Here is a 21,132-nt window from a genome sequence, read left to right as displayed (position 1 = left end):
GGCACACAAGAAAAGGAAAGGGGCAAGAGATAATGACGTGTTGCTACCCACTATTGTATCCACAAGGTTCAGCCTTTGGACAGATCATTTGTGGGACCTTTAAAGTCATATTACAGTGAGGAGGTAGGCATATAGCATCATGAAAACATAGGCCTTTGACTGAATATGATATTGTCGAATTGTTTGGAAAGGAGTTTCGCAAGTGTCAAACCGGTGAAAGAGCAGCCAACGATTTTAAAGTAGGGTAGGGTCTACCTTTTTGGCAGACATGCTTTTAGCGAGGCCGATTACCTTGCTGCGAAACAGGAAGAACAATTACAAAACTGTACAATTCAACAATTAAACAATAATGTCATATCCGCTGATGAAAGTGAATTGTCAGGCGATTTAAAATTATGCTATGAGGCAGAAACCGAAGTGGAACAATCTACAGCACAGGAAATAATACGAGTCCAGCATGTTCCACCAATACAGCAATTAATGTCATCATTACCGAAGAAGCGAAACTCCAATAGAGCTCGAAAATCAACAATTGTCTCCAGTCATCCATACAAAGGAGAACATGAGGAGGCAGCAATGTAAAAAACAACAAATAACGTATTGAAATTAACTTTGAATCAGACTATTAAGAAAGCCGAAAAAACAGAAAGCGGCCAGAAAGGAAAAAGGAAGCAAAAATGAGAAGTCCTAGAAACAGAACTTGCTCCGGAATTCGAATTAACAGAGAGCCAGAAGAGAGTTTTTTTCTGCAATGAAAAATTTAGTGAAAATGCACGGGCATAATGGGTGCACTGTCAGTGTGCTGGATATGACTATAAATCCGAGGTTAGCGCTAAAATTTCCCGGCCTGACATAGATGCTGCTCCAGTATCACGATAAAGCTTTGTCTTCTTTCTAGGCTGCTAAATAAAATTGAAGTCTTGCGTCAAACAGTTTTTTATTGACAGAATTTTTAACAAGACGTGTCCGAAAAAATGTCGCAAATAACGCAAATTGAGTATAGTTTTTGACAAAAGAAGGGTTAGCACCCAAAATTATTAAAGAAAGGTTGAATGGTGTAGGCCAAAGTTCTCCTTCGTATTCTGTAGTGAAAGAATGGGCAAAACGTTTTCGAATGGGGCAGGAGTCCCTTGACGATGATTCAAGACTGGTCGACCAGTGGAGGTCATAACGGAAGATATTGTTGCGCTTGTGGAAGAGGTGGTATTGCGTGATCGACGTTTCAAGGTCAAGGAAATCTCAGAAGAAATTACTTAGCTTTCTGATACAAGCGTTCCTAAAAACCTTTCGGCTATTCAAAAATAACGCCGTGTCGAGTGTGCGCGGTCTTTTTGGAACTCTGTGGGTCGGAACCGAAGCCTGTGATAGAAACTATTGTGACGGAAGATGAAACTGTGGTTCTCTATTATGACCCTCTATCGAAAAAAGAATCAATGGAGTGGCGTCGTAAGGGTGTAGCACCTACAAGAAAATTCAGAGTGTGCCAGTCAACAAAAAAGGTGATGGCCACGAACTTTTGGGATTGTGAAGGAATTCTTTTGATAGATTTTAAAGAAACTAATACCACTGTCAATTGTAAATATTACGCTGGTGTTGCACAAGCTGCCATTTTAGACTGTGGGTTCCAACAGATAGATCATCCTCCCTACAGTCCACATATGGCCCCCAACGACTATTATTTGTTTGGATACTTGAAAAAGGACTTACGTGGACGGTGGTTTAACGACGAAGTTGAGTTAAAAGAAGCTATTTTAGTTCATTTTGCAGACAAACCAAAAGAATAATTTTTTAAAGGGATTAAGTTAATAAAGAGATGTAATAAGTGTATTGGAAGTTAAGGGGGATTATATTGAAAAATAATAAAAAAATGTTACTCTACTTTGTTTCTTTCATATTCAGGCCGGGAAATTTTGGCGCTGCCCTCGTAATCGCCTCCATTTTATGTTTTAATAAATGTTTGGTTACTTTTTTAACAATTTCTCATTTATCTTATGACTAAAAAGCATGTTCTGCTATTTTGGAATATTCCAAATTGGTTGCATTCCAAATTACCTGCATAGTACTTGGATATTTGACACTTTTTTTCATTAGTGAAAAAATCCTGTTCACCTTTTTTAAATACTTTAACCTTTTCATATGGCGTAGTATATACGCAGATCCAGGACAAATTATTTATTTTAAACCAAATAATCAACATTCAAATTTTTTGCTAAGTTTTTTGAAACCATTATTCCAAAGTAGCCTCATTTGTTCAATATTTTTACCTTTACTATCGATCAATTGCACATACTGTTTCTACGCGTTAAAAAAAAAAAAAAACTCTATTAAAAGACATCGGTCAATATCTACCATAACATTCCTGAAACGTCAAGAAACATGGAAGCTGCCATTGGGAGGACAATGGAGTTAAGTGGCATTCCACACACAACATTACTTCGGTTTTATGATAATTCACTGGTAAGGAAATAACGATGTGACAAAGGCATGATGAAAGTCTTTAGGAATAGTGTGCAGATTCCGGCACTCGCAATATAAATTAAAAGAAAATATATATTTACTAGCCGCCATGAAACATTGCTCCGGTTTCTGCACACAATAGGAGTTAGATTTAAAAATATTGACAGGCGTTGTTGCATTAAATTCAGCCAACGATTAGTAGAATGGAATATATGTGTTATTTAGACGAGACTTGTTTCGACACCCATGACACCATAAAGAAAGAGAAAAAAGACATTTACACTGTGAGTCGAAAGAAGGTTGGGTGCCAAACGCTTTGCTACGTTCAGCAGCAAGCATTAAAAAGTGCTTATTAGATTACCATCAGTAGTAGTAGTATGTAAATATAAAAATAAAAAACCCCCACCGGACAGCGTAATAATATAGTCATAAACTAATAAATAACTGCGAAAATCTAAACATTTGTTGTTCTAATTTAATTAGATATCTTAGCTCAGAAGAGCGCTTACGTGTCTAGTAAAAACCCAGCCACCATAAAAAAGGGAAGAAAAAAATCTGTCCAATGACAAATACAACCCGTGTAAACCGATTTAAACATTATTTTGTATAAGTAAATATTAATAATGGCATTTTCATGTCACTGCACTGTGAAATACTTATCGCGCAGTGATAAGCAGGCAAATATTGAAATGTTAATATCGTTAACATCAACAATGCGATAAAAACTTTTTGAATACTTAATGTAATCAAAATAATAAATGTTACCTTCCATGCGAAAGTCTGTACCGTTAATAATCATTTCACGTTTCAAATTCTGAAAATGCATCAAATCCTAATGTTAAAACCTGCTTTCTCTGAGTTCCATAGTTCTTCCTGGCTCTCTTTTTTTTTAACCAAAGCTTTGTGAAGTAATGCGATCCAAAATTCCAGATTTCTAGAAATTATTGTGTGTTTGTAGACAACGAATTAATAATTAAAAAAATACGTACAGTGTCCGGAAGTAAACCCTTTTTAAACCATTGAAGATAACAGGTTAAAATTTTGAAAACATGATGCTGAAATGCAGAACGAAATCTAATTAATAAAAAAAGATATCACTGAGAAAAAGGAAGCTGAACTAAGATCGAATAATATAATCATTATGGGGCTAAGTCAAGAGGGATCTTCAGATTCTGCAGATGTAACCAAACTATTCATAAATATTGGCCTGCCTTTAGACCAACATAAGATACTGAAAGTAACTAAACTCACTACTCCAAAGAGTCACAAACCTATTTTCTTTACTTTCAAGCCTCTAATGGAAAAGCGGATAGCTAAAGGTATTCTTAATTCACTAGAAATGGAATTTCGTGGTCCAAATAGAAAAATATTTATCAATGAGGATTGCAGTAGAGCCCGCAGACACTTGTTGAATGTTAGTGTTAAAGCCGTAAAACTATTATATGTTATAATTAATGATATTGTTGGGTTTTGATTTAAATCTTTTTCTTATTTATTTAATATTATTATTAATTTAGATCTAGATTTTTTTTTGTTTTCTTTAATTTAATTCTCGCACTACTAACAGTCTCTATCGGTTTCGTGTCGCATTACTGCTTTTTATATTTAAAGAATTCATTATTTTGAATCGAACGAGTGAAACGGTTAACGGTAAACGGTGAAGATCATCAAACAGCGCGTTTTTACTACCATAATTGGATTAAGATCTCACCATCCGGTGCCCAGATCGTTACCATAGCGGCATCGGTAAGTTCCTCACAACTTTGTAATAGCGGTATCACTCGTATATTATATTGATTTCGATGTAACTGCCACTCTACAAAAGTAAGTCGTTCAAAGAAAAATAAAAGAAAAAATTTGAAATGCACTATATAATCCAAATAATGCGCTATCGAGGTGCATTAAACAGATATTATCATAAAATGTTATGATAGAGACCAATTTAATTACGAAATTCCTAAAGAAGAATTTAAAATTTTTTAATATATTGCAGCTAAATAGCAGAGGTGTTAGGTCGATTCTGGATAGGTTTCTTGTTACTTTCGAAAAATCGATGAAATCGATGAAATCGAATTTTTCGAAAGTAGACGCTCTTGGCAACGAAACTTATATCTCAGTAACGGTAGGTCCAAGGTGACCGCCATTGGCACAGAAATTATCAGCGTCGCAAAAAAAAACTGAAAATAATTGACCATAACTAGAAGGCTGTGATTCTGTTCTCAGTTTCTTTCACATTTTAATATAGCCCGTATGGACAGCTAAAATTTTTGTATTTAAGGTTTTCACATATTGTACAGGATGTTCGTAATGTTCTATGCTATATTTTAAAACGTCGTAAGTGTCTCAAATATGTAGTCATCGACTTCAAATTTGAAAAGGAAGAAAAAGTCCTTACGCACATCTAAACAGTAGAAATTGGGCGTAATAAAATCTCACCAAATATATATTTTTAAATTTTGAAAAATTTTCTTTGATTATTTTGTCTTCCAGAAAAACATGATTTTTTCAAAAACTATTCAACCCGGCAAAATTTTAGAACCAGAAAATGCGGGAGATCCGGGGCTATGACTTTTATTTTAGGCATTTTTTTCGATTATAGGGTTTTTCAATTGTGGACAAAAATCGTGAAAAAGAGTGAAAATTGTACTTTTTGGGAATAAATTATTAACCGCAAATCATAATTCTTAAAAAATATGATCAATCGGTTTAAACAGGTTATAGACCACATGAAGAGCCACAATTTTTGGATTTGCGATTTTCGTGTATCACATACGCTGCTCGGGATATTTGAAAAAATGCATATTAAAATCGCTAATTCTCGCGCCCAATTTAGACGCGATGACGTCATTGACTATTATGGCGGACTGCATAGTTTCAGAAAGAAATTATTTTCTCGAAAACCATTTACTCCAGTGAAAAAATTGTTGGACCAGGAAATGTTTGAGATCCGGGGCTAAAACCTCTATTTGCGGCATTTTTTCAATTGTCGTTTTCGTGAGTATATTATTAGCCGTTAATAAAAAGCTGTAAGAAAATTAATAATTTGGTTTAAACAGTATCGAAAGCTGCATCGAAAGAGTTCCAGGTTTCGTCTATCATACAGGGTGTGCGAGATATTAAAAAAAAACATTACAAATACCTGTTATTTGTACAAATTGCAACATTTATGAAAGTTTGCCGTCACTCTGAAATTCGGCGAGACTTAAAAGATGCTTTGTACAGGGTGTATGCATGCTAAAATTACATCGATTTTGCGAAAGTTCCATAGTGGTCCGCAGGAATACTATAGAAAAACAATGCGTTCCTCTAGGATAAGAAACCGCGAAGCGCCTTCTTTTTAAAATATAAAACTGCTTCGAGCTTACCCCGCCCACCGACGATTTTTCGAAAGCAATATTGTTTTTCTTGGTGACTGTAATTTTTTTAATAATTTAGTAATTTAAACAGAATGTCATAATATATTTTCAATTTCTAACTTCAATATCAATATTATTTTGTATTATTACGGTGGAAGCTTTAACTCTTTTTATGGCGTACTTATTTATACTTCTTCATTGGTCACCGTTTCCTCGACTATAAAGCTATAAAGTAGGGAAATAAATATATCTAATTTAATTATGAACCTCTACCAAAATGGGCATCTACAAAATCCAACTCTATAAACTTTCTAAAAGATTTGGACTTATATTTTACTAATAAACCGGCTAGAGACAGTTAATCTATTCTGGGTACGGGAAGTGCAAAACCAAAACCATTGCTCATTTAATGTGTGTTGTGGAATAAAACACTATAAAGTTATTGGACCATATTTTTTTCGGGAACCACTTAACTTTGTGCCGAATGTTGATAACAGCGACATCCGAAAAATGTGGTTTCAGCAAGAATGGAGCTTCTCCGCATTACCATCGAGAAGTTTGAGAATTTTTAAATAATCGTTACCTACAGAAAGGGATCGGTAGAGGGGGATTCAATGGATGTCCCCCTAGATCCTGTGACTTATCATCAGCAGATTTATTTTTTTGGGGATTTATGTGAAAAATTGCAAAACAGTTCATTTTTTAATCTTATCATAGCCTTGTTGGCCAATAGTTTTGTCATAGCCAACTAATATTATGACAATAGTCATGCTTTTTTGAGCCACCTTATATACTGTAAAATAATTTTAAATTGTGCGTTTCAATAATCTTTACAACTTTTGAATTTACAAACTATTGTATTTATTATTTTAATAAACTACCTGTAGTAACGCCGCTGTCTGACTCTAATTTAGTATGAAATATGGGATTGATCGGAGACTATCATTATAACCTTTCACATGGTATAGGTAAACACCAGCGGATTGATCGATTCTACGTTTTGGAAGTATACCGGCTTCATTTGAGCAAAGAGAATATGCAGTAACCCCTTCCTCGAGCAGTTTATAGATTCTATCACGCGACTCCTACCTCGCATTTGAAACAAACATACTTTTTGTAAAATATTTAGCGACGGAATGGTTAAAGGAACCGTAAATTAAAGCAGACCGGTTTGATCTCAATTTAAATCGCCTAATTTGGGATAACTTGTAATGGCTTAATTGCCACTTAAAACTTGTTAGTTGAAATGTAATAAACTCATCGAATTAGTAGTAATAAGGCAATTGTGTTTAATTTTTCCCGGTCTCGACTTCTAATTTAGCATTTCTCATGATGTTTCCTTAAGATGCCGTCCGAAATCTGACACGGTCTTTTTTGATCGTAACGATTGTAAAAACAAAAATTAGTCCGCGATTCACTGTCGCATTATTAGTTGAAGCTGAGAATCCAACCTTCAGAAAAACTTCGTGTGATTCAAAAATTAAAGAATCCAGTTGCTTGTCCGCTTCCGCCGAGCTCCAACAGATAAATTATTTTCAGTTAATGAATACAATAAAACTATCTGTACAATCAATTTTATACCAGCTAAGCAAAAAAAAGTTTGATTTATAATCACTCGACTTATTACAGTTCTCATATTGCTTTAGACTTTTGAAAGTTCATTTCAATCTGACATTTGATTCTGTATAATTTAGACCCCCTAAATTTCAATCTGATATGCATTTTCAATAGTCCATTTATTCTTGGAAGATCCCTCCCTCTTAGCCGAAAAATTTCGTTTGTATATTTCAGGGCAAGATTGCCAGTAATCTGCATTGCAACGTTCCATCACCTTGACATCTGCGTTTCATTTCTTTTATATCTTGGTGAAACCTCTCACTTCGCTCCTCAGTCACGGCACCAAGATTTTCGGGAAAGTAGTTCAGATATTAGTGTAAAAAGTGTAGTTTTATATTGCACGTCGCTAAAGTTCTCTAACATATTTTCTACAATGTCTTTGTAATTTCGATATTTGTTGTTTCCTAGAAAACCTTGTTCAGATTCGTTCATGGTATTCACAAAGTCATGATCTTCTATTAATTAATCTTCCAAATAAGTTAAATACCACTCTAATTACCCCTTGTTCCCCTTTTATAATTCCCTACACGACTTATTTTGTTAACTGATGCGTTCAAAAATCGTATTTTCGCAAAAGTTGGAAGCTTGCAAACGTTATCCAGATATCCAAAACTAACAATCCAACGGAATTTAGCCACTTAAGATCCATCTTAATATTACCGGTACCCTTAAAAGTTCTTCCCTATCTAAAATCCAATCAGATTATCCCCTATCTGGATGTAGAAGTGGTTTTCAGAGGCGTGACGATTTTGACTGATTTTATGGACGACGTAGTAAAAGCACGAGATGACAATAGTGTAGGGTTCTAGTTATGCTAGATTACACTAAAGCCTTTGACATGATTTATCATAGTTCCTTAATATCTATTTTAAGGTATATTGGTTTTGATGATCACTAGTAATGTCATTTTTGGGCGACAGGTATCAGAGGGTCGTTTACGATGGCTGCTCTTCAGATATAGTTAATGTTAGAATAGGAGTCCCTCAAGGAAGAATTTTCGGCCCCTCCTTTAAGGAAGAATTTTCGGCCCCTCCTTTAAAGTATATATACTTTTAACTTCGTAAATTATCTTCAGTATTGTCATTTATACGCCGACGATACCCAGACTTACACGCCCCTTTCTAAACTCTGACTTGGACATCTCTTAAAATTTGTGATTGTCAGCGTCTTTAAATAAACCCATTCAAAAGGAAACAAAAAGTCAAATATTCTTGTATAAGGCTAATACTCGAAATTCGCCGGAGGCAAAGAGTTTCCTATAAGCTTCAAGAGTTGGGATGGCTTTCTATGGTTCAGCGACGTGCTTTACATTCGGTAAGTCGGTATTACAAAATAATTACGTCAAAAAGTCCTCCCTATCTTCATGGAAAATTAACATATCGCACGGGTATTCACAACATAAATGTTCGTAGACAAGATTTGTTAAATATACCTGTTCATAAAAAACAATTTTTCAAAAAGTGCTTTTCCTATCAGATTGCGTTTATACTTAATAAATATAAAATAAATGATTTTACCCAATCTATTGGCTGAAGACACATGAAATGCAAATTTTTGACACGTTGATAATTAATGAAGCATTTTTCTTAAATAAAGAAATATCTATTTTTCTCTTTTCCTGTAGCCCTGCCTTCTTTCTTTCTTCTTTTCTTTATTTTTCTTTGTATCCAGTCACTCTTCTATACCGTTCTCTACAGAAGGTAAATTGAAGTTTACCTTCAATTATTGTATTTAAGGCGAATATGTAATGTTGTAATATGTATGTATTATTTCTTTGTTATAGGTTTGGTTCGCTTCAACAGCACCTTCCTTTGTGAAGGAAGCTGTGTCAAGGTAAATTATTATTTTGATAAACATGAATATCGTGAAGAATATGTTTTGTTCCGGGAGTTCAATTAACCGTTTTTAATCAGTTCTTTTTCACCCAATATTGCTGTCTGTTTCTACTGTCCCACTTACACAAAACACAGGGACTTCATATATGCTGACTGCTCTCCTAGTAGAAGTAACACAATTTTTAAGTCATCACAAATCATCTTACTATAGTCCTTGTGTTTGAATTTCTCAAGTGGTAGTTCCAGATTTTCGTAGCATTCATTTATTTGCACAAAATGAGCAAAAGGTACAGAAGCAAGAACATTTCTGTTGTACAAAAGAACAGCTTTAAGGCTTCTCTTGGATGAGCCTCCAGTGCTCAGAATTGTAGTCTGTATCAAGTTATAAACAAGTGACCCCCTGTCTCGCGCTTCCTGAAATATGAGATTTTAAGGTCTTGTGCCAGTAAATTTTTCTTTCGAAGGCTAGATGTAAAATTTTAAGTATTATATCTACGAACTTTGGACATGCAAAAATAGCAGTCATAATGGCGATTTGCTGGCTCCCTCAATATTCCAATGTCTTAATCACCAATTTTTACTTTAAAATAAGCGTTGCATTGTTTTTTAAACGGGGGTGTAATTTTACGTCCAAATTTCTTGACCACAATAGACATAGCAAGACGTATCTGGAATATTTGTACAAAGTCTTTGCATTTTAAAAGGGAATTTAACTGAACAGAAACTATATTTTGCTTTCGGGGATTCCCCGCTAACATTCTGTTAATTTATGCAAGATGTATGCCAGCGTCGTAGCAATTTCAATTTTTAGAATGTTATGTAATGATGTTCCTATTTTTAAAACAATAAATATGACATCTTAAAAATGTTGAGTGATAGGAACAAGAAAATATTGTTTTACAATTACATGAGTTCTTATAACTCCAAAAATATCAAAAATACCAACTCACAAAATCTTATTAGGTTAATTCATTGACTTTTTTGCAGTCTTGAAGACAAACGTTAATGTTCCTTTCGAAAACACCAGCAAATGAATGGGACAAACAATAGAATACGTGGAATCTACTAAATATTTCTTTAAACGAGATTGGATTGGATTTGAAAAAGGGAGTTCCAAGGGGTTCTACACTAGGACCTAAAGTATTTTCTATTTATGGTTTAAAATTTTCGATATGCTCTTGGTATCAATCCACTCTAATATAACTCTTATATAATATTATACAGTTCTTTGTCGCTATGACTTCCTTCACTTAACAGTTAACTTAAAAATATTAGAAGTATTATAAATATATTTATTTACTTTACGAAAGCAGTTTCGACAACATCGTGTTTTTTTTTCCAAAACCACGTCTCATCACAGTAAATAATTCTCAAAACTGTATTTTCTTATCGCAATATACTCATTTCTAATCGCTGGGATTCATAAGTACTTGCCGATTTGTGTTTTGTGATATTTGAAACCCCGTATTTAACTCAATCATTAACAAATCGTTTGACACTACTCTTTTCACAGAAGTCAGATGTTTACCGAAATCACCTAATTGATTTGCAGCAGCATTATCGTTAAGTCGTCTGTTAAATAAAGTTTTTACAGTTTGATATATATATATATATATATATATATATATATATATATATATATATATATATATATATATATATATATATATATATATATATATATATATATATATATATATATATATATATATATATATATATATATATAAGTAAAAAGTACGGAAACGCTTAAATATCTCTTAAATGTTTTTAGATTTAGCCATGATATTTATAATTCGGATAACATATCAGTTATTTGTATTCAAAAATCCCCATTCTGAAATGTAATATATATATATATATATATATATATATATATATATATATATATATATATATATATATATATATATATATATATATATATATATATATATATATATATATATATATATATATATATATATATATATATATATATATATCATGGCTAAATCTAAAAACATTTAAGAGATATTTAAGCGTTTCCGTACTTTTTACTAATTCGGTATATAAAAAGTATACAACACTGGTGCAATTTCAGTTCAACTGAAAAGCCATTTTAAATGTTGTAGAAGGCAAAATTTTAAGACTTAGAGGAATCGTGTTACCACTTAAATAAACCTCACATGAAAACGATCTTATAAAGAGTGATATTTTATAAGAGGGAAGTAATATAATGTGCCAAATCCAATTTATTAGCATCATATCTAAACTCGATTTTATCAAATGAATATTCGGAGTACCTTTTACGAAATGTTTTGTAAAATAGTACTATACTATAATACCTTATATATCACCGTTTCTCCAGGTTGAATCACCCATTTTCCCTGCTTTTAGCACCTTCCCCGATCATATCGTCTGATACCCTAATTAAAAATACGTAATAATTGTACATAAGCTTGCGTCAGGCTTTACAAGGAAAGGACCCTGCACAGCGTTACAAAAATTAAACTGCCACATAAAAAACAATTAAGTTTTAGATTGGTATTTTCACCTTCACCAAGCAATAACATCTTCATACGCATCAAGTAACAAATGTTTTTCCATAATGAATCTCTTCTTTTTGGCAAACAAAATCTAAGTACGCCACTGCATTTAACTCAGAAAAGTGAGATAATGTTTGTATCCGTCTTAGAAATTTTCATAAATGAATAAGTTATCGGCAATTTTCAAAAGGGCATAAAAGTTTGAATCTGTTGAAAATCGAAAATGTTTCCCAAAAATCGAGTCCCTTGACATGTACATTAATTCTGCTCAATCTGGTCTATCCTATTTTCTGTTATTTTAAATACATATAAATAAACATATTAAATGGATTACACATGGAAATATTAGAATAACATGTTTTTAATTTGTTTGAAAAATAGATGATAAAACTGAACAGTATCAGTGTTTAAGGGCAGTTATAATGAGGTATTAATGAAAGTAAATGAGCAAGTCCCTCAAAATAAAATTGTTCTTTTTTGGTATATTCGATTTCTTAATATTAAAATGGACTTCAAGAAATTCAAACAAGGGCAAGTGCAAAAAGCGAGTGCGACGATTGTGATTTTTAATACCATTTACTGTTTTAGTGAATAATTGAAAGATGAATTTAAGAGCAGCACTATTTTTAACATTAAAAACTGAACAATGGCGAATTTAAAAATCGAGAAAATCTGTCAATTTATGGAGAATACATAGAGATTGTACATAACAATTTTTTTTAAATTTCCGCCATCTAAAATTGTAATCTATATAATTAATTAGGAAATAAGCATTTACCAAGTTTTTCTTTTATTAACTAGTACTGATTGATATAGGTTTTGAATACGTAAAGCGTAGTCGCAAAAGTATATCACGGAGTTTATTAATTGACAACGCAGGTATTTAAAGTCGGTCAAAAATATCGCCAACAAAATAGTAATATCGTCTATTGAGATGAGAGTTTGGTCAGTCAAAAAGAGGTTCATGTTTCGTTCTGCTTCATGCTTGATATGCAAAACGATTTCTACATGGCGCCGACCGAACAAACAAAAGTGACCTAACCTCAAAATGGACAAAAAAGTGTTGTTGTTATGAACAACTCGTAAATTTAGGTATCGAGTATTGAATCAAATAAAGCTATATGCTACTGAACTAAACATAAAAATTGGGTAAAGCAAAAATGTTGCGATGAAAATTGACAACGGTGTGCTGTATTCGCAATGTAACTTGGACTACAGAAATAAGTTTTTTCCCTTAACATATTCTATTTACGACCACTCTATACATGAGAGAATGCTTTGCACTACACTTGCAATGTACAAAACCGCATGAATACATATACGAGGTGTGCACAAAAAGTAAGGCGACTTTTAAGTTTTATCAAAAAGTATTTATTTAGCTTCTCAAAATTAATTTTGTCCCCTTCAAAGTACTCTCCGTCAGATATAATATATTTGTGCCAACGTTTTTTCCAATCCGCGAAACACTTCCTGGTATAGTCTTGAGTTCTTCCAGCGATTTTTCCTTTATCTCCTCAAACCTCTTTCCTTTCATGGGTTTCTTGAGTTTTGGGAACAGGAAAAAGTCACAGGGGCCATATCCGGTGAATATGGTGGCTAAGGCATAATTGTCTTTTTGTTTTTGGCCAAAACGTCAAGGTAACACTCTTTATTGACCCTACGACCTTGTGGTAAAAACAGTAAGCAAAACCTTGACATTTGATCGAATTTGACGTGCTTTTTTTCGGTCTTGGCGATTCTGGATTCTTCCACTGGTAGGACTGGGATTAGGTTTCAATGTCATAACCATATACCCATGATTGGTCAGTAATTATGACTTTTTTGACATCGTTGAACAGCTCCTGAGCGATACTCCGTCGACGGTCCTTTTGTTCAAAATTAAGTTTCCGAACAAATTTTGCTGCCACACGTTTCATGCCCAAAACTTCAGAAAAAATTGCATGACACAGGCCAACGTCTTCAGCCACTTCTCTAATGGTGATTCACTATTTGTCAAGACCATTTGTTTCAGTTCTTCAACGCTTTTATCAGCTATTAACGTGCTGGGGCGTCCAGAGCGAAGTTCGTCATCGACGTCTTTTCGGCCATCTTGGAACAGCTTGTACCACTTATAAACATTTTTTTTACTAAACGTTGTGAACATTACAAGTCTTGCGCAGCACAGTATTCCTTTTTTTACACAAAATTTTATGAAAATTCTTTGATCCATTTTTTCTGACAGCAGAAAATAGCTGATCACACAAAACACGTCTAATGCTTCTGTTTCACAATAAAAAGTAAAAGTGCGAACTGGCTCACACTGTGAACATATGTCAGGGACATGTGTACCAACATAACAAATAAAATCGAAGATCGAATGTATATAGCCCGCCCAATTACAAAAAATAACCTTACTTTTTGAACACACCTCGTACATATTTGAAATTTATTCTGTAAGCGATAAGCAGCAAACTTTAATTATGTTAATTATAGTTGTCATTAGGCGATATGAAAGGCTTGAACGTATCTTTCAAATTCTTTAAATCCTAATGATTATTCATAAGCAAGTCATGGAGTATAAGTGACAAATGTCAAATATCCTCCGCAGCTAAAAATGCGATGGCTCCCAAACACGTGACTAAAGTAGCGAAAATTTTCGAAATTACTCATGCATAAGGAAGCTGACGACTTAATTTATGCATGATTACGTTTTTATTATTGAGAAACGGTCAAGCTACAGCCCCAAGACGGCTCAGAACTTTGCACACGAAATAGTGAATTTATTTATCAAAAAAAATGTCATAATTATGCAAGTGCACGTTACGGGAGTGCAATAACTATTGTGGAGCTGTTGGATATAATAGTTTGATGTCTATCGGAGAAAGTTATGACTGTTTCGATTTCGTTTTACTCATTTAAACTTTCCACCCAATTTCACATACGGGGTGCTGCAAATAATGTGGCAAAGTACTATATATGCATTATTTATTACAAGTATAAACAATCGTTTTAATAGCAGTTGCATAAAATCAAAAGAATTTAAAAATATTTTCAATTATATGAAATGTTTCATAAAAGCGTACAAATAAAATACATTTTTTATTATATAAATTTATATATTTTGAATAATACAGCTTGAATATTTATATATTATTTAGAATTATGATTCCATCAAAAATTTGGATATGACGCGGTAATTGCTTTCTAATTTTAATGCAACTTTTCCAAAATGACAAACTTTCAACTAATTCCGAATGATCGATTTAGATTGTTTTATAACTCAGTTTAGTTACTAGTCAATTTTTTATTAGCTTTTCTAATTAATTTTAAAAAAAGTGGTACTAAACTCTTGGTAACACAATATAATCTTAATGTTCATTATTTTTAATGTTATAAAGACTGCAAATTTAAAGGAGAACACGTTTTTTAATTATATATAAATGTTTTATTTTATAGTCGCAGTAATATGATATAAAATAATAAGCATTTTTTGAAGAATTCACTTATAAATATTTTGTTTAATATATTATATATATTAATATTTTGTTTTAAACATCCTATATAAAATTTATTACAATAAAGTTTCCAATGTAGGAATGCAGGAAAAACACTTCTGTATTTGATTCCATTATAATATTTAATTAAAAAAATATTAATTTAGGAAGAATTCGGCAATACTTGACCTATCATATAATGTAAGTACCGAAATTGTGCGATATCTGCATAATTTTGAAATGATTTTTGTTTACCTTGTCAATTAGCCTCGAACGCGAATTGCTAAAATATATAAATGCAAAGGTACATAGAAATTTAGTGACAATGATATTATTGTGATGGGGTAAATTAAAAACTAGCAACACATTTTAGTACGCGAGTACGTAACAGTCTAAATGGACATGACACAAATGCACATTTTCATTAGTAACGCGGTTTTTTGAATAACCTCAAAAGCACTATTTACAAAGCTTCTGGATTATTCCTGCGTCGCCAATTATCCTGTTGACTTCTTCAGAGCTTAATTAAAACTGTTACAGCAGGGGGAATCCAAAAGTTTTGCAAATATTATTACAGTGGCCTGTGGACAAATACATTTTTGGATAAGCAAATTTAGCAATTTGTGACCATTTTTTCCAATAGTTTTTTGTCAATGCTCTGTTGACTTATTATGCGATGATACCTTATCTCCAAAATCTGTAAAAATTAAAAAAAAAATAGAAACAGAATTTGTTTGGATTCACATGAACTTAAAATATAGTGTTCTAATACATTCAGGGTTTTTGTATTTTCTTTGAATTTTTCTGAAGATTCTAGATATATGTTGCATATAACACTTACTGTTTCTGGAATTTTGAATTTTATGTCAAAAATGACGTTCGCAGTTAGAAATATAAACATTTTTTGAACTAAAAGTGTTTGTTATATATTTGGAGTTGTAATGTAATAATAATGTGTAATAATGTAATATATATTGACATACCAAAAAAAAGAAAAACCGACTGGCCAGAAAATAACATTAAAAATTTGAATGAACAAGTCCTTGAAAGTCATTTTTTAAAATTGCAACATTCTATTTTTACAATTTTATTATATTTGGAGTTTTAAAAAATGGTGATTGCGTAAAACGTTTCCTATTTTAAAAAGTTGTAAATTTAGAAATATTAGGAATGGAAACGACTACAGCAGAAAAAAAACATTGCAGCACTGACGAAATGGAGCCCACTGTTTACAGTACTTTGACAGTTTCTGATGAATCTTATTAATCAATTCAGTCAATTAAGTCATTAAAACCAAAGCTTTTAAATTAGTTTAATATGTAAATTATTGAACAAATTGTATCAAAAACTTTTAGATATTAGGTATATCGCATTTAAGATGAAGAAATCCTATTTAAATAAATAGGCTAAAAGTTTTGCACAGTCACACAGGTTGGAGATTTGCTATTTTTTAAGATACTCAACTAATCCCCAAACAGCGTCAATTTTTGACATTTTGCTTTCAGTTAGAGACATCGGAAACAGTTTTTTGAAAAAGGTATTCTGAATATTATTATTCTGAATTTCATGACCAAAATGCCCATTTTTAGTTTTTTCATTATGGATAAGAACAAAGGGTCATTTTTACTATGGCCTCCGAGGTTCCCTGATACTACATCAATTGAATTTTATTTTTGGGAAGTAATAAAAAATGAAGTTAATAAAACAAGGTCCAGAAATTAAACTAAAAAATATTGTTTTCCTAAAATAAAATAATTATTCCTTTGTGTTAGTGTTTTTTATTTTACTGAAGAATTTAAATTCGTGTATTTCACTATCGAATTGATCATATTTTACCATAACAATATCATGCCACATCAACTTCGCAATAAGCTGTGTTTAAAATTTAAATCTTACTTGAGTATCTTAAAAAATGTGAACCAAATCTCCAAATCTGCATTTATTTAGATAGCCGAAATGGGTGCCTTCAGGTTAAATTCACACAACTTTTGATATTTTTCACTGTTTCTTTAAAAAAAGTATCATCCTATAATAAATGTGCCACTCTGTACATTCTGTTATAGGACGTTATTGGTTTAATAGGAAATCTTAAAATAGCAAATTTTGCAATTTAATTTAATGTTGTATAATATTAAATCTGTGATTAAAAATTTGTAGTAAAATTTTCGAAACATAACTCGTAAATATATAAGCTATTATTAACTGCACGTTTAATTAGGTTCTATAAAGCTATAACATTGAAAATAAAATAATTTTATCATTAAAAAAAATGCGTTTTACTCACCAATATCTAGTGAAATAAAAATCAGCGTTATTGGCACGAAGATGACAAAAATCGGCATTCGAGTCACCATTTGTCTCAAAGAGTGAATTCGATTTCAGGCGACTGCCGCGGATCGTCCAGATTTGCCCACTTTCGGAACAATTTTAAAACGGACCAAGTCCACTCTTCAGACCATACGCGATTACACTTCCACAAACCACCTCTAGAGACACGTATATATGAGCGTGTATGTCTACCACCAATAGCAATAAATAATGGGATAATCAGTCCATCCTTTCTTAGTAACGACGAGTGTGCTTGTAGCAATTTACCTGCTTTACGTGCTTTTTTCTCATTATCCGTGTTAGTTTGTGTTATTTGCGATAATAGCCGTAGATAATTTAAAAAAGTATCGATAATTTTTGTCCGCGTGGTGCGATTGAAATTTAAATTTATTATTTCCGTCAGTTTTCCGTTTTGGTTTAGTTTTGGATAATTCACACGTTTTACAGATTTATTACTAGGGAGAATACCGTTGTTAAAAATACAAGGTGTCCAAATAGTGTGTCAAACTAATATGTCTCGTTTATTATTTATTTTAGAGAAAATGTTAAAAACAAAAGTTATACGTGACATCAAAAATCAAAATCAAACATATATTTTTTACGTGGAACACCCTGTATAGTATTTTACTAGTAGATACTAATCTTAATACTCATACCCCATGGATTTATGCCCTTTGTTTTTGACGGTGTTTCCGACAGCTGTAATTTTATTATGCCAAAAATTTTATAAAGTGATACAGTCATTTATCCTACACTACAAAGTGAGTCAAAATGAAAAATATTAATTTTCGTGAAAAAATCAAATTAAACAGCCTCTATATTACACTTCCATTAATAACTCCCATTAATTCTCTTTCAATTTTATTGAGCATTCCTTATACCTAAACTTATTATTTATTTGAGATATATCCCTTTTTACAAAAAAAAATACTGAAAACTTTCAAACCGTGCGAAAATGCCACAAAAGATTGAGAAGAAAATAAATATTACTTGAACGTGAAAAGTCTACAGGGACGAATTAAGTATAATTCTTTCAAATAACATTTTCTACATGTAAATACAAAATTTAATGAGAAAATATAAAATATTAAATCCGAGATTTAAACAACAGAAAATAATGAATTCCGCAAATTTGGAAAAACAATTTAAACAGTATTTTACGTTAGGGATAATACTAAAAATGCAATATTAATTTTGCTAATAGTCCCAGAAAAAACATTTACGAAATAAAAACAAAAACGCGAAACAAAAAAGAACTGTTTAATTAAGTTACACTTTACTTAATGCTCGAAATGTCTTCCACGATTGGGCAGTATAATAATAATAATAATAATAACACTTTACTTTAGACTTTAGACTTTATTGATCATTAAATACATGACAAGAATAACAAATGGCAAGGCACAATATTCACAAATAATAAGAATAATAATAATAATAACAATAGTAATAATAATATTAATAATAACAATAATAATAATAATAATAATAATAATAATAATAACCACCACCCCAAAAGCTCCAGAGAAAGATTCCATCTACCAAGAAAGAAAGGAGGAAGAAGGGTACTAGACCTAAAAGATGTCCACAAAGAACGAGTTGATGAATTGAGAAGGTTCTATGAAAAAAGCACAACATCCACGTACCACCGCAACATCGTGAATGCAGATAAGAAACTCACGCCTCTTAATATGGCGGATAAACACTATCAACCATTGCTAGAAATAACCACTGTTGTAGATAAGATGCAGAGATGGAAATCAAAAGAACTACATGGACGGTACCCCGCTACAATTGAACTTGACCAAATAGACACCAATGCCTCCAACGCCGGGCGGATGGCGGAAACTGAGGGCTTTATGCACGCCATTCAAGATCTGGTAATACCTACACTAAACTACCGCGAGTACATTATAGGAGATCCAGACGTACAAGCTGACAAGTGCAGAATGTGCCACACCAAATCAGAAACCGTAGAACACATAATTGCTGCATGCACAATCGTAACTCCAACACAGAAGGCACGATAACATAGTTAAAGTAAAACACCAGGAAATAGCCCAAAGAAATGATGTTTTGATAGAGACCCCTCCTTACTATGCCTACACGCCAGAACCTGTTACTGAATGTAGAACCCACAAAATATACTGGAACAGAACCTTACGTAAATAGGATATTATGCAACAAGTGCGGTAAACGGCATTTGACTCACGAGTTTATTTGACACGAGCGAAGCGCAGCGGAGCGAGTTTTTAATAAACGAGTGAGTTAACCGAACGTGTTGCATACTATACTTTTTCTATGACCGTTAGTTTTTGGGTACATTTTCGCAAAACACGAATACATTCACTGACATGACCGTCAGAATTCACAAACGTCAAAATTCAAAGCGTGGTAAATATCTCCGAAAACATCCGATTGCTCCCAAATTCCGGAATTGTCCGAAGTATCTCGAAATCATGGGAAACGAAACTGACGTGGTAAAGGGACGCTTCCCGCACGCTAGATCGATGGGTAATTAGGTATTTTACAGACGGGAGTAAAAAAACAAAATTACGTACCTGATAGATATTGCTGTACCGGCTGCTCATAACGTCCGGGGAACACAGGTTGAGAAAGTCCGAATATACACGCCACTCGCCGCCGAAGTGAAACCAATCTGGAACAAAGAAAAAGTGGTTATTGTGCCAATAATTGTGGGAACAATTGATGAAATACCTCTAAAACTACACCGGAGCCTTCAAACGTCGCAACTACCACCTTAAGCTTCAGATAACATGCCACATTGCTCGTAGACAGATTTAAAATCGCAAAACTACTTGGGCATTTGCTGAAAGCCGTGTCCAAAGTACCTACCTGTGGAAATGGAAATAATAATAATAATAAGAAGAAGAAGGAGAAGAAGAAGAAGAAGCATTCGCATGGCAAACTTAGGTTTGCATGGCCAACTTACATTTGCAAGAAAATACGCGATCTGAAAGCATTATTACATAGAAAGAAAGGAATTTTTTGTTCACAAAATTAAAAAATTTACTATTTATTTTTATTTTTCTACGATATTTTCTCATATATTGACAAATATTTTTTTTCGTAAAAAAGTGTATACTTCAAAAAATATGTTTAGGTATAAAAAGTAAAAATTGAAAGAATATTATTCGGAGATATTAACTGAAATATAATATACAAGCCGTTTCATTTAATTTTTTCATAATATTTTTAATTTTGATTCACCCAGTTTAAACCAATCGAACTAAGTTAAAGACTAGTAAGACAAGTAAATAAAATTTTTGGCATGATAAAAATACAGCTGTCGGAAACGGAGTCAAAAATACAGGGTATTAAACGCAGGGGCAACCGAGTGTAACCGCATTTGGACACTCTGTATATTTTTAAAAATACAATATGTCTCTCTATCGGAACAAAACATCACCACATGAATATGTTATAAGCACTTTATTACGAACGAAAAATAAAAAAGGATTTCGAAATTTTTATCTTCAATAATCTGGATACTCAGGTATTCAAATTAGTTTTTATG

At 32.5% G+C, this 21,132-nt stretch overlaps 1 protein-coding gene across 2 annotated transcripts in view; it reads right to left on the bottom strand.

Annotated features, from left to right (window-relative positions):
- The window catches only part of LOC132701591 (carbonic anhydrase 2-like), a 38,605-nt gene extending 20,792 nt beyond the window's left edge, over nucleotides 1–17,813 (bottom strand). For both annotated transcript variants that reach the window (XR_009618792.1, XM_060669665.1), the window contains exon 1: nucleotides 17,551–17,813. Coding sequence is in view for 1 of the 2 variants with exons in the window: in XM_060669665.1 (XP_060525648.1) it covers nucleotides 17,551–17,620 (70 nt within the window). In the remaining variant the exon portion in view is untranslated. The remainder of the gene's footprint in view (nucleotides 1–17,550) is intronic.
- Between the last annotated feature and the right edge of the window lie 3,319 nt (nucleotides 17,814–21,132).

Source organism: Cylas formicarius, unplaced genomic scaffold, assembly GCF_029955315.1.
Source record: "Cylas formicarius isolate icCylForm1 unplaced genomic scaffold, icCylForm1.1 PGA_scaffold_4__25_contigs__length_36172078, whole genome shotgun sequence".
Classification (NCBI taxonomy): domain Eukaryota; kingdom Metazoa; phylum Arthropoda; class Insecta; order Coleoptera; family Brentidae; genus Cylas; species Cylas formicarius.
This window is presented reverse-complemented; position numbering and strand designations above follow the sequence as displayed.